This window comes from Lissotriton helveticus, chromosome 3_1, assembly GCF_964261635.1.
Source record: "Lissotriton helveticus chromosome 3_1, aLisHel1.1, whole genome shotgun sequence".
Classification (NCBI taxonomy): Eukaryota; Metazoa; Chordata; class Amphibia; order Caudata; family Salamandridae; genus Lissotriton; species Lissotriton helveticus.
In genome coordinates, this window is record NC_136061.1 from 165,565,812 (window position 1) to 165,578,952 (window position 13,141).

At 46.8% G+C, this 13,141-nt stretch overlaps 1 protein-coding gene across 1 annotated transcript in view; it reads right to left on the minus strand.

Moving 5' to 3' along the window:
- The window catches only part of LOC144822754 (eosinophil peroxidase-like), an 85,085-nt gene extending 75,051 nt beyond the window's left edge, over positions 1-10,034 (minus strand). The window contains exons 1-4 of the mRNA XM_078680613.1: positions 9,959-10,034; positions 7,446-7,539; positions 3,351-3,526; positions 1,262-1,382 (exon numbers count right to left, since the gene is read on the minus strand). Of these exons, the coding sequence (XP_078536739.1) occupies positions 1,262-1,382; positions 3,351-3,526; positions 7,446-7,539; positions 9,959-10,034 (467 nt within the window). The remainder of the gene's footprint in view (positions 1-1,261; positions 1,383-3,350; positions 3,527-7,445; positions 7,540-9,958) is intronic.
- Positions 10,035-13,141: the final 3,107 nt, after the last annotated feature.

Sequence of the window (13,141 nt, forward strand, 5' to 3'; positions counted from 1 at the left end):
TCTCACATCCAGCTTGGCCATGGGGACGAAGGAGCCATTGGCTTTTCATGCAATTATAAGTGACCAGAGAGCAGGTGGGACGGAAAAAACCTCTTTGGATTCTGATTCAGGTCTCATAACTTGCAGCTGCATTCCTGGATGGGATGTCCTGAGAAGAATTTGAACCTAATGTTTCCAAGAGTAGAGGAGCTTGTAGTGGAGCTTCCGTCCTTGTGGTGGCTATTTTGTGAGAAGTAGCAGCTGCTTAGATGTATAATATAATGTGATTTTCATTATACCAGCTTTGTGTGTATTAACTACTAAAAACATGTTTTTAAACTGTCTTTCATAATATGAAGTGTCCTGTTGATGAAAACATATTTAGGCCAGCTTGAGTTGCAAAGGTTTAAAATTACTATGCAGTAAATGATGCATTCATTCATGTAGTCATTCAGATGATGCCTTTGTGATATAAAACAATGTCCTTCCAACTGTAAGAATCTACTCAACAGGTGATACACCTCCTCCTCTGAAATGGCAAGTGACATTCAGAAAGACAGGTGCCACCTTATCACAGGCAGTACTCAATTCCCCCAAACTACATTTGGTTCTGTGCTTGTTCCACTAAGAGCATCCAGCCTGAATCACATATTAACTATACTATACAGCAGCAGAGGACTAGCAGCAAATTCCCTGTTTGAGGGGATCTCTGTGTCCTAAGGAATTTATCGTGCTGAACATTACATGAACCCTGTGTATGACAGTCTCCAACTGAGGACCAGGTGCTCATATCTAGAGTCGCTGGAATTATGCGGCAGAAGATGGCGTAATTATATGGCTGGGTTTACGAAAATATGCGGCAAGAAACACCAAATTATGTGGCGTAATGGGGTAAATTTTTGGATAGTACTACTTCATTATGTTGTAATATTTACACTTATTAACACTGTCTTGGCATGGGGTGCATCTCATTAGTACATCTAAGCATAGCTATTAGCAACAGAACGCTGACCAGTGTACTTTGGCAAAGGGTCCTTACACTGCGCGGCAAAACACGCACAGTGTTTTAAAACATTTCTGAACTGTCTGAGCTAAGAACCATTTTGTTTGTTAAAATCTGGAGACTATGCAACAGATGATGGATTATGTAACAATTGCAGCAGATCCATAATTATGCGGAAAAACACCACAGCCGCACAGTTACACAACTCCAGTGGCCCCCTTATAGCTCAGAGTGACCCACAGGCATTATATGTTGAAGGAAGCCAAGGTGAGCAGTTACCTGTTGTTGCATTCGCCAGTGATGGTTCTGTATCGACTGTTCGGACAAGCTGTCGGCATTGACTGATAGGCACACCCGGTGACCTTGGAGACGGAGTGAAGCTGTTCAGCAGTGAGTATATCTGCAAACGGTTACAGCAAAAGTATTATTGAATTGTTACTTATCCTCCCAACCCCTATATTACTGAATATATACTTTTTAACTCCCCTACATTTGCCAAACCATTCCAATCCCTGTTTTCTTTTAATTTTGTTTTACCATGCTTGCCTAATTCAGGCACTTTTATCAAAATTATTTTTCCCAAAGAATCATTAATTGATTAGATTGGGAGCTGTTTTACTGGTCATCTCAAATTGTTCCTTTATCTGCGCATAGTCTTGTCTTCTTTAAGTATAAAATATACAAAGTGCATTCTGGAAAATGTAAGAGAAATATGGCACTGTACAAAAAAAAATCCAAATAAGATTGGAAGGATATATGTCTGATAAACAAAAGGATAAATAACTTTGGGAACATTTTATATCTAGTACAAATTTAAAAATGCACAAATACAACCACAATGGAAATTACGAATATTCAGTAGAATAGATTTTTCAAGAAAGAGGTCACTGGACGATAACAAGCCTGCAAAAGTCTACCCAAAGAAATGTGTTTTTAGTGCATTTCAAGAAACAATTACTGAGGAGATTGTGAGGATTTCAACTGACAAAGAATTAAACAAATATATAGTACAACATCAGGACATGTTTCATTTTAAAACTTTTGTCTATTGAAATAGTGGTTTGTCAACACAAAATATGCCCTCTTACTGGTGTTGTTATACCTCAAGTACACCAAACTAGACTATGGAGGCTGCGTGAGAGACCGACCCAGATCCCTTCCCAAAAGCAAAGTCTTTTTCAGAGAGTGTGTCTTCCACCCACCAACAAAGCCTCCTCTACCACCCCTTCCTAAACTCTGGGAATGGAGAATTAAGGGAATTTGGCTTTCAGGAGACATGTTCTGTTGGTCATAGGCGTTGGTCGTACTTAGAGTACTTGGGTCTCTCTCTGCCCATCAAGGCAAGACTTGGAACCAAAACCGGCACTGGCGAACTGCTCGTCTGGCCCCCTGGGGGAAGGAGGTGGGTGCCGCCGACCTGTTTGCTAGGGCTGGTTTCGGACAATGATTGCTGGTACAGGTTCAAGTCAGTCAGAGTCTCCATTACTGCAAGACAGTGGTTGCAGTGAATGTCTTCTAACCCATTCCAAAATGGCCACTGATCTGCCAGGGATAGCTTGTAATAGGAATTTCTTTCCGCTTGCCTACATTCTTATTTATACTCAACATATTCTAATCTCTTACTGGTTCCACTAAACAAGCTGCTGATTGTTGTACTTCTTTGATATGCAGTACAGTCTATTGTTGGTAGTACTTGGTGTCCTCTGGTTGGAGACACTCTGAACATTCTCTCAGGGGTTGTGTGGAGCCTCCTTTGGTTGGTTAATGTCTGAACTGTATCTCTTTGGTTGCAATTCAAAGTCTTTTGGTAGCTTTGCTGAACATTATCTAGTTGGCAATACTTAACAATCTACTACTGGTTGTACTAAGCAGTCTGCCAGTGTAGTGTTAGAATGAACAGATTCCTTCTCCTTCCTCGTGACCAAGACCTAGAACGCCCTGCCGCTCCACCTCAGACAGACAACATCGTTCCATATCTTCGCAAGAAACCTGGCTCTTCAACCGACCCCCTCCTTGATGGAATGGATCCTGCCTCCTCCCTACCCCTAGCCCCTTGAGACCCTTACGGGTGAGTAGTCGCGCTTAACAAACCCTTGATTCATTGATTGATTTACTATCAGTGGTTGTATCTGATGTCCTACAGTTGGATAACCCGCTGATGAGTCTCTCACTGATTGCAAAGGGCAGCCACTTGCCAGCTATATTATATCATATCTGATAATTAATACTAAACAGTCTTTTAGTGCTTACACTAAACAGTTTGCCAGTGGCTGTACTGGGCCCTCGCTGGTTGGTTTGACTGAGCAGCACTTTGCTAATTGCTAGTTAGTGAACAGTCACTTGCCATGGTTATTCATCAGTTTCTTACCTGTGATATTGAAGGGCCTCTGGTAGGAGTTCTCCACCCTCTCCTTCAACAACTGGAAGGTAGTCTCCATATAATCCGCTGCCCGGATGGCGGTCCTGCTTCCTGCCACCGGCTGCTTGAAGAAAGCCATGATGTCCGAGGGTGAGAGGCTCCCCTGCTTCAGTTTGTTCTTTAAACTGGGAAGGGAAAATATAATTTGGGTCTGGTCAATTCGGTGTGTCTTTAATTTTTAGTTAAATGTGTCACTTGCCAGTGCTGCAAATTAAGACATTGTTCTACACACAGATCATAAGCAGCACCGCAGCAGTGCAAACCTCGCGGCTGAGGACTGGACCTACATATTCTAAAGTTCAAATTCACTTTTATGTTCATCAAAGAAGTGAGCTTTGTAGAGTAGCTACTCTTTTCATTGCTAGATATGAAACTAACGAGTGTACCCCTTTTCTCTTGTTTTATTAAACTAACTTTTCTAGAACAATGTGTTCCTCACATGCTGTAGCTCCCCATTAGTAAAGATTTTCAAATTGTGAGCTTGGACAGGAGGTTCTTGCAGGCAAAAGTAGAAAGACAAAGTTTTAGCCTAAGAATAACGTGTTCTAGACTAGTCTTGACAATTTGAATTTCTGATGTGCAAAGAGTCTACACATTATTAACCAGTTTAAGATTAATGTCATTGAGAGCCCTTGAACAGTCCTCCAGTGATCCTCCAATAGAATAAATATTAGGAGCATATCATCTGTGTATTGTAGTAACAGGACTGTATCACTAAATAACTTGTCTACTTGTTTTTCTTCAGACCATCATTCGTCTCAATACCTGTTTAGTAAACTGAAATAGTCAATACTAAGGTCCACGTTAAGTGCCCTGTAAATGCTGATTTGTGCACACATAGGAGTTCATGCCTGAATTAAGATGCCAAGTTTTGAAATAATTACAACACCTGACTTATTTTTGCCTACACAATTTTTTGAAGCGTATACCTCAGTGGAATTTATGGGGGTAATACCATCAAACTCCACATTTGCAACCCTAGAAAAAGAAGGCCGAAGCGCTGAGTTTCAAGCTAGCCTGGCTGATATGGGGTGATACCCCAAAACCGGTTCCAGGATGCTTGTTTTCCGGTCCAGGGAGGACCTGGCCTGGCAGTTTGGGCTGGACTGTTCCTATGAGGAGCAGGGTCAATGCTGATTTGCATATGGCTGGGTCTAGACTGGAATGGCGTGGTGGCAAAATAATGATGGGTTATATTCATATCTGAGACTAGGGGTGAATGTTTGACAATGTTCAGCATTCCGTCGACCATCTTTTTGTGTTGCATATCCTAAAGTCGTGCCAGAAAATATCAATACCATGGGGTTATGTTCTTGCACTATTCTGATTTCCACACTTCGGAATGAGGGCTAATGTGGTACTACTATATATTTTTGCCTTCTCTGTGGTTTGTAAACTCTGCATGTGCAGTGTCTTTGCCGGCACTAATTCCATCAGAATTTACATGGTAACAATAAGGTGGTGAATCACAGTAAAACTCAAAAAACAAATTTGGCTCAAAGTGCCCACTCGTAATGAGGGCAAGCAGGTCTTGTCATAAATGGGTGCACTGTTACTAAATCCTGCAAATTTGGACAGCTGGCCTCAGGACAAAGACTTCCCTACATAATTTCTGCATGATCTCTTTAGGTGTGAGGAATGAGGAGTGGAGTTAGTCGTCAGGGTATCAAGAACTGAAGTAAAGTAGGGGTGGCATACTTCACCAGCAGAGAGAAATGTGGCACAACACACATGGCTACCCCTGTACACAGAGCAAACATAGCTCCTGATGTAGAGTTGGAGGCGTGTACTCCATCACAAATGTGATGGATATCCCATCCACCTTATTACAAGTATCTTAGGATATACACTTGTTATAAGGCTGACTTGATAGCCATCATCTTTGTGACACAGTAATCTGTCCTCGAAAGTAGATTAGGCCCACAGTATCACCAGTAGCAATGAATGATTCACCATCGGAGAGAAGAGAGGTGTGACACACAAGGGCAGGGTAGTCTAAGCAACCCTACATACACCGAACAGACATAGTATCACCAGCAGCAATAAACGCTTCATCATCGGAGAGGTGAGACACACAAGGGCAGGGTAAACTAAGACACCCCACAGACATAGTATCACCTGCAGCAATGAGTGCTTCACCATCGGAGAGAGGAGAGGTGCGACACATGAAGGGTAGACTAAGCCACCCAACATACATAGAACAGACATAGTATCACCAGCAGCAATGAATGCTTCACCGTCGGAGAGAGGAGAGGTGTGACACACAAGGGCAGGGTAGACTAAGGCACTCCACATACACAGAACAGACGTATTATCACCAGCAGCAATGAGAGATTCACCATCGGAGAGAGGAGAGGTGTGACACACATACAGGGTAGACTAAGCCACCCCACATACACAGAACAGACATAGTATCACCAGCAGAAATGAATTCTTCACCATCGGAGAGAGGAGAGGTGAGACACACAAGGGCAGGGTAGCCTAAGACACCCCACAGACATAGTATCACCAGCAGCAATGAGTGCTTCACCATCGGAGAGAGGAGAGGTGCGACACATGGAGGGTAGACTAAGCCACCCAACATACATAGAACAGACATAGTATCACCAGCAGCAATGAATGCTTCACCGTCGGAGAGAGGAGAGGTGTGACACACAAGGGCAGGGTAGACTAAGCCACCCCGCATACACGGAACAGACATAGTATCACCAGCAGCAATGAATTCTTCATCAGAGAGAGGAGAGGTGTGACACACATACAGGGTAGAATAAGCCACCCCACATACACAGAACAGACATAGTATCACCTTCAGCAATGAGTGCTTCACCATCGGAGAGAGGAGAGGTGTGACACACATACAGGGTAGACTAAGCCACCCTACATACACAGAACAGACATAGTATCACCAGTAGAAATGAATTCTTCACCATCGGAGAGAGGAGAGGTGAGACGCACAAGGGCAGGGTAGACTAAGCCACTCCGCATACACGGAACAGACATAGTATCACCAGCAGCAATGAATTCTTCATCAGAGAGAGGAGAGGTGTGACACACAAGTGCAGGGTAGCTTAAGACACCCCACATACACAGAACAGACGTAGTATCACCAGGTGCAATGAGGGCTTTACCATCGGAGAGATGGAGGTGTGACACACGAGGGCAGGGTAGACTAAGACACCCCGCATACAAAGAACAGACATAGTATCACCAGCAGCAATGAATTCTTCATCAGAGAGAGGAGAGGTGTGACACACAAGTGCAGGGTAGCTTAAGCCACCCCACATACACAGAACAGACGTAGTATCACCAGCAGCAATGAGGGCTTCACCATCGGAGAGATGGAGAAGTGACACATATACAGGGTAGACTAAGCCACCCCACATTCACACAGCCGTGGTGCACGCTTCACCAGCAAATACCAGAGAGCCTAAGAGGAAGTGGTGCTCGATAAGAGGTGGCGGATCTCAATCGGGTGCATATAGATCGAATCTCGTGGATTAATGGGAATTCCGATGGCGGAATGATAGATTCAGCAGTGATGGAAGCTCCAAAGGGCTAAGTTAGAATTCTGGCAGTTATGATTGCTCTAAAAGGGCAGGTCAGAGTTCAGAGTATTGGCAATGATAGAATTCCTGGCAGTGATCTTTGGTGAATTCTCTCTTCACTCTAACAGTGATGGCAGCTGTAGAGGGACGAGTTGAGAGATTTAAGGCCAGACAACGGTAGTTGTCTATTTTGAAGGGGCAGGTTCTAAAACATGTTATGGTGGCAGCTCTGAAAGAGCATCTTGGGTAGTAGTGGCAGCTCTGAATGTGCAGGTACGAGAAGGTCAGAGACCAGAAGACAGGAAGTGATGTCAGCTTTGACGGTGAAAGATGGAGGTTCAGAAGTTGAATAAAGAATCCTGAAGGGACATGTCAGACTTCGGAACCAGCCAGGCATTCTGCGCCTGATGGCAGTGGTGTTACACCTCTCTTGTTACTCCCACACTTGGGGAATTTGCCTATAGATATAATCAGCGATACCCAAACCTTCGTGACTCACGTTTGGCGCGTGTGCTTGTAGGCGGCATCCACCAGGTGCTTGGCTTCTTCAGCACACCTCAGAATGAAGGAAGTCTCCACCTCTTCCTGCCCATCTGCAAAGATGAAATTCAAAGTAAAACTCAGAGTGGTGCCATTTATAAGAAGATACTACAGTCTGACACTTATCTGCAAGTGCTGCTGTGAAACTAACAGTACCTACCCGACTTCAGCCTGTGTAATAAAAAAACAAACTACAGCCTTTTAATTCGCCCAGTGTATCATGCTATTTTCAGGAGAAAATACAATTTGCAATAGGCTTTCTCTACAGTTGCTGTGGAATTCTATACACAAAAGCGAGGGAAGAGTTCGAGGGAGTAAACCTTTCCAGTTTATTAATAAATGTATCCATTTTTCCTTGAAATCAAAACAGACAGGACAAGAAATAGAGAATTAAAGAAACAAAGCAAAGAGCAAAGCCAGGAAAAAAAGCAAAAAGAAGTTGGAAGGAAAAAGGCGGTGTGGAAACAGGGAAAGGTAAAAAATGCTTAAGGAAAACAGACAGGTGAGAAGTAGGCAAAAGTACATGGGGACGATGGGAAAGAGAGTAAAGAAAACAACCAAGGGAAAATGAGACACAGACAGCAAATTTGTAACAAGTGTTGACAAAGCCCACCGGTCTCACTTTTTTTAAACAAGAATTGTAAAGGCCAATACATATGGTTGTAACTGAAAATTAGCTTTGCTAATGCTTGTTACTAGCGATGTCTCCAATCAGAGGTAAGACCTTTCTGTAGAATCCTGCAGTATCTTAGGTAGTTACTGCAGTAGTCTTCATGGATTCAAAACCGAATCCTGTTTCTGTTTCAGACTGGAGAAACTTTGGTCATTTGTAGAGGTCACTGTAGTAAGAAACAGAACTTTTCTATAGCAGACTGCAGTACCGTAGGTGTAAAAAAAATATCAGGCTAGAGGAGCATGGGTTAGTAAACCGAGGTCCTGGACTCAGAAACCAATTATTTCAGGAGCAGGTGGAGTATTTTGTGTTATTACTATAGGTTCTGGAATCCATCACAAATAGTTTTCTGTGGCAGTTTGCAGTACCTCAGATCGCCGCTAGAGGTTCACAGACTCCCCCTTTTCTGGAGTAGACTGCAATGCCTGAGAACCGGTCAAAGGTGGTCACTGTGTACACGCTTCGGGCGTGACTCAGGGCACTCATGAGTCGTGATGCCCCAGCCAGGGCTGGCCTTGGGCATGGGCGAGCTGAGCTCAGGGCGCAGTTATTCAGAGGGGCGCATCTGGGAACTGCCTGACTTAATGTCACGCAAAGAGCAGCACGTCCATTCCACTTGATCTCAGTCGAGCGAGTCCCATTAAAGACTTTGTAATCAGCCCTTAATGTACATCAGTGCAGCCATATATCACCCATTCATAACAGACACCTCCCTCACTCATGGCAGGCACATCTCACCGACTCATAGAAGGCATATCTCACCCACCCACAGCAAAGCAGACACATCTCACCCACTCCTAGCAGCAACATGTCACCCAACCACTCATAGCAGCCACATTTCACCCACCCACAGCATAGCAGACACATCTCACCAACCCCTAGCAGCCACATCTCACCCACCCACTCATAGCAGCCACATCTCACCCACCCACAGCATAGCAGACACATCTCACCCACCCACTCATAGCAGCCACATCTCAACCACCCACAGCATAGCAGACACATCTCACCCACTCCTAGCAGCCACATCTCACCCACCCACTCATAGCAGCCACATCTCACCCACCCACAGCATAGCAGACACATCTCACCCACTCCTAGCAGCCATACGTCACCATTCATATCAGACACCTCCCTCACTCATGGCAGGCACATTTTACCCACCCACAGCATAGCAGACACATCTCACCCACTCATAGCAGGCATATCCCACCCACTCATTGTAGGCACAGCTCACCCACTCATAGCAGGCGTATCCCACCCACTCATATGAGGCATATCTCATCCACTCATAGCAGGCGTATCTCACCCTGACACCGCCTGTCTCTGCACTATCAATCCCTTTAGTACCGCACACGTCACCCACTACCAGGCCCGACATGCCTCGCCGTGCCACTGCCGGCCTCGAGGAGACATCGGCTCCACTCACTGTAACATTCATTGTTACTGACAGTCAGTGAGTGTTCTCCTGCCGGAAGTCACGGCTGCCTCTGGCCTCTACCCTCACACTCTGTCACCTTTCCGCTCAGGAGCTCTCAATCCGCACAGATCTCACCCGCGTCCAGCAGTCTAGAGCCCAGAGTGTCCTCGGCAGCGGCCTCACCCCCTGACACCCGCAGCACAGGGCACTCTCCAAAGCGGGTGTACTAACTCGGGGGACAATCTGTAGACTATAGGGTAAAAAACATGGCAGCCCCGACTCCATGTTTCATTCTTTACAGTTTTACCAGCATGTTTCAGGAATGAGCGCTCAGGGGCGAGTAGGGAAGAGGGACAGAGGCTGCAGGACAAGGCCTTACCGTAGAAAGAAGATGCTGCTGTTTGCAAGAAGCCCAGTGCCAGCAGCAACCGAAGGGCAGCTCTCACGGGACCCATGGCTGAAAGACAACAAGGGACAGAGTTAGAGACGGCCTCCCGACCCCCCACCTACCCCGGCAGCCCCCAGCATCAACATGTACAGGGAGGGCTCTGGAAGAGTGGGGCGCTCGGTCCCCAGCACCCCAAGCATCCCCGCCTCCCACCATCTCCATCTGACCCCAGTGCTTGGCAAGGCTCACGCTGCAGGGGGCACGGCTGCTGTACATTAAGGGTCGTGACCTCCCGTGACGTAGTCTACCTGCCGTCACTTGTGGCCTGTGATGGGCGTTACGGATGATCAACAGGGCCTGGTTCCATCAGCTGGGGGAAGCCTGACCCCCGGGGGTACAGACAGGGGCTGGCATGCTGCACCCAGGGTCACAGAAGAAAACGGGATTCAGTGCCAGTCACAGGGCGTGTGCGGGCACCGGTCACCCCACCCACAGAGATGCTGTGCCAGCCTGGTGCAGCCCTGGCACAGGGCCAATGCGCCTAGCACTGGTGCTGGAGTTGCATACAGCGCTGTACAGAAATATGTCTATAACATAATATACAATAGTGGAGGTCGACGAGCGCTACATCTCTCGTGTCTATGTCCTCTCTCGGACAGTGAGTCTCTTATCCCCGCTGCTCTCGCTCACACAGGGTACAGACAGGGTGAATCCCTTACCTGCTGGTAGGTTGACTATACGGTGTTTGGCCTCTCAGCTGCTGTGCTCTCTAACTGGCGCCGTGCAGAGACAACGATTCCCTTCGTTTTTGTAGACCCAGTGACTCGTGACTCAGGCAGGAGACCCCCGCGGTCACAGCCCTTCCCGTTTCCCGTGTCTCCGGGGGTCTTGCGTAATGATGAGGCCCCCCGCCCGCATTCCCCCCTTCACCTGAAACCGACGACCGGAGAAAGAGGAACACACTGACCAGACTTAGTGACACAATCACGACATGTGTGTGAATACACACTACAGAAGCTGACGTGAACACACCCGCGCTGACAAGGTGAGCCCAGCACACGGCATATTCACCTCACAGGAGCGGCGCTATCATTAGTGCGGTAGGTGCAGTGGCACAGGAGCCCAGTGTGAGGGGCCCATTGAACCCACTATGACTGTCTGTTACTATCCACTTTGGGCTCGAGTGGCATTTCCCTGCTTGCACTAGTGCCCATGACACATTTGTAACTCATTGAAGCCTCAGCGCTATGTGGCAGGTTCCGAACTCTCATGATCGTGCTATAGAAATGTTGCAAATAATACATCGAGTCGAGGCAGCAAAGAAGTAAAACTCAAAATGATACGGTTTCCACCCCCTTCCAATAAGTTTACATTGGAAATCTGTTTCTCAGAGGTATCTTCTCTTGGTCCGGGGGAGGGCTTGCTTCCTGGGCAGTATCCCTTCTCTGCCCCGTTGTTTCCCACAGTTCTTCTGGGCCCACAGGTACCATTGCCCTCCGAGTGGATTACCAAGTAACCCCTTTGGAAAAGTAGTATTGGCTTTTTATGGTTCCCCCACTTTTTGCTTTTGTCACACTGTTTGTGGCTTAGTCTAACTGGGATCCTGCTATCCAGGACCCCAGGCTATCTGCTTTCTCCCTTAAATTGCAATGCATGTACTTTAGGTACACTCCTGATTGGTTTCTCGGGTGTCCTTATCAGTCCCTAGTATATGGTACACGATGTACCCAGGGCATAGGTACCCCAGAGGCCTCCCATGGGCTCCAGCATGTATTATGCCAATCATGAGAGGCCATCAACATTGACACCACAGGCCTGCTACTGCAGACTGTATAATACGGTGCTTGCACCCCTTAGTGAGATATAGGTTCCCTATATCTCTCTAAATCACTACACTTAAATACCTACCCGTCACCGCTATGGCAGGCCTTAACAATCCTGTAGAGAAGGTGATGGGTTTTACATGAGGGGGTGCCCCTGCATGAGCAGAGCCCCTCTGCAGCCTTCGGAGACCATTCTCCAGGGTTGTCTGTGATGCATCCAGACATATATGTTTAAGTGCATTATAACCTCACGGTAAATGCTAACTTTAAAACGGCTGGTTAGAAACATATTGTGTTTGGTGTCAAACACCTTGGAATCATACCTTCACACCAGTAACTGGTGTGGGAGGTATGATTCCAACCTTCTAGAGGGACAAATGTCGGTCCTGCCTGGTATGAGCTTTCTCGACCTGGGCAGCACAAAATGGATGCTGCCAGCCACAGACATGGGTCTGCCCTCCTGCTGCTGAGCCAAGCTTGCGCAGAGGAAGGCATGACAATAGGCATCCTGTCACAGGGAAGTGTAACCACTTCCCAGACATGATTCAGTGTTTTGGGGCTGGATGGGTGCACTCTCTCAGTGCCTGAAAGTCTGCATTGGGGACACATTTGGTGTCCCAGTGCATAGCCTGCCTCAAACCAGTTCTAGGAGCCATTGGTTCCTGCTGCGGCGCAAAACTGGACAAAGGACATGTGTGTAGCAACCCCTCTGTCCTGCCCCTCCCACAGGAGGGTCCATAGAATCTATCCAACCCCTTCCCTTGGGTAAAAAGTTGGTTACCTGCTCACAGTACTTTAGATTTTACCTGGACACGATTCTGCTAAGAAGAGACCAAGTACTTCGACTGCCTGCATGACGCTGCATGACTGAAGAATCTCCCTTGGAGTAAAGGATTTATTTCCCTGCAAAAGCGGGCACCTAAACACATCTACCCGGTTTGCTTCTCCCGAGCTCCTGCGGACTCCAAAGATTTCAGCAACACAGAAGGTGGGTTCTCGAATGTCACTGAGGCAAATCTACCCTTCTCAGCGATTCTGAGACCAGTATCCCTCGTGGGGAATGTGCAACCAAAACCCCTGTGCACAGCATATTTTTGCAGTTTCATATGCTTAGTGATGATTCCTGAGCCTGTGCTTTGGACTCTGTGTAGTCCCGAGCCGAGCAGTATTTGCACCAAAGATTTCCGGCCTCCACTCTCCGAGTGTCCTGTGGACTGGTCCTTTGCATACTTGTTTGAGGTCTCCTCGCGATCCCTCGTCCATTGGACAATGGGTCCTATCGAGGGTCACCTTGTGAATTCTTCGGCCTGCCTGGTTGCTCCATATGTGCCCTGACTATCTATTGCTTGGA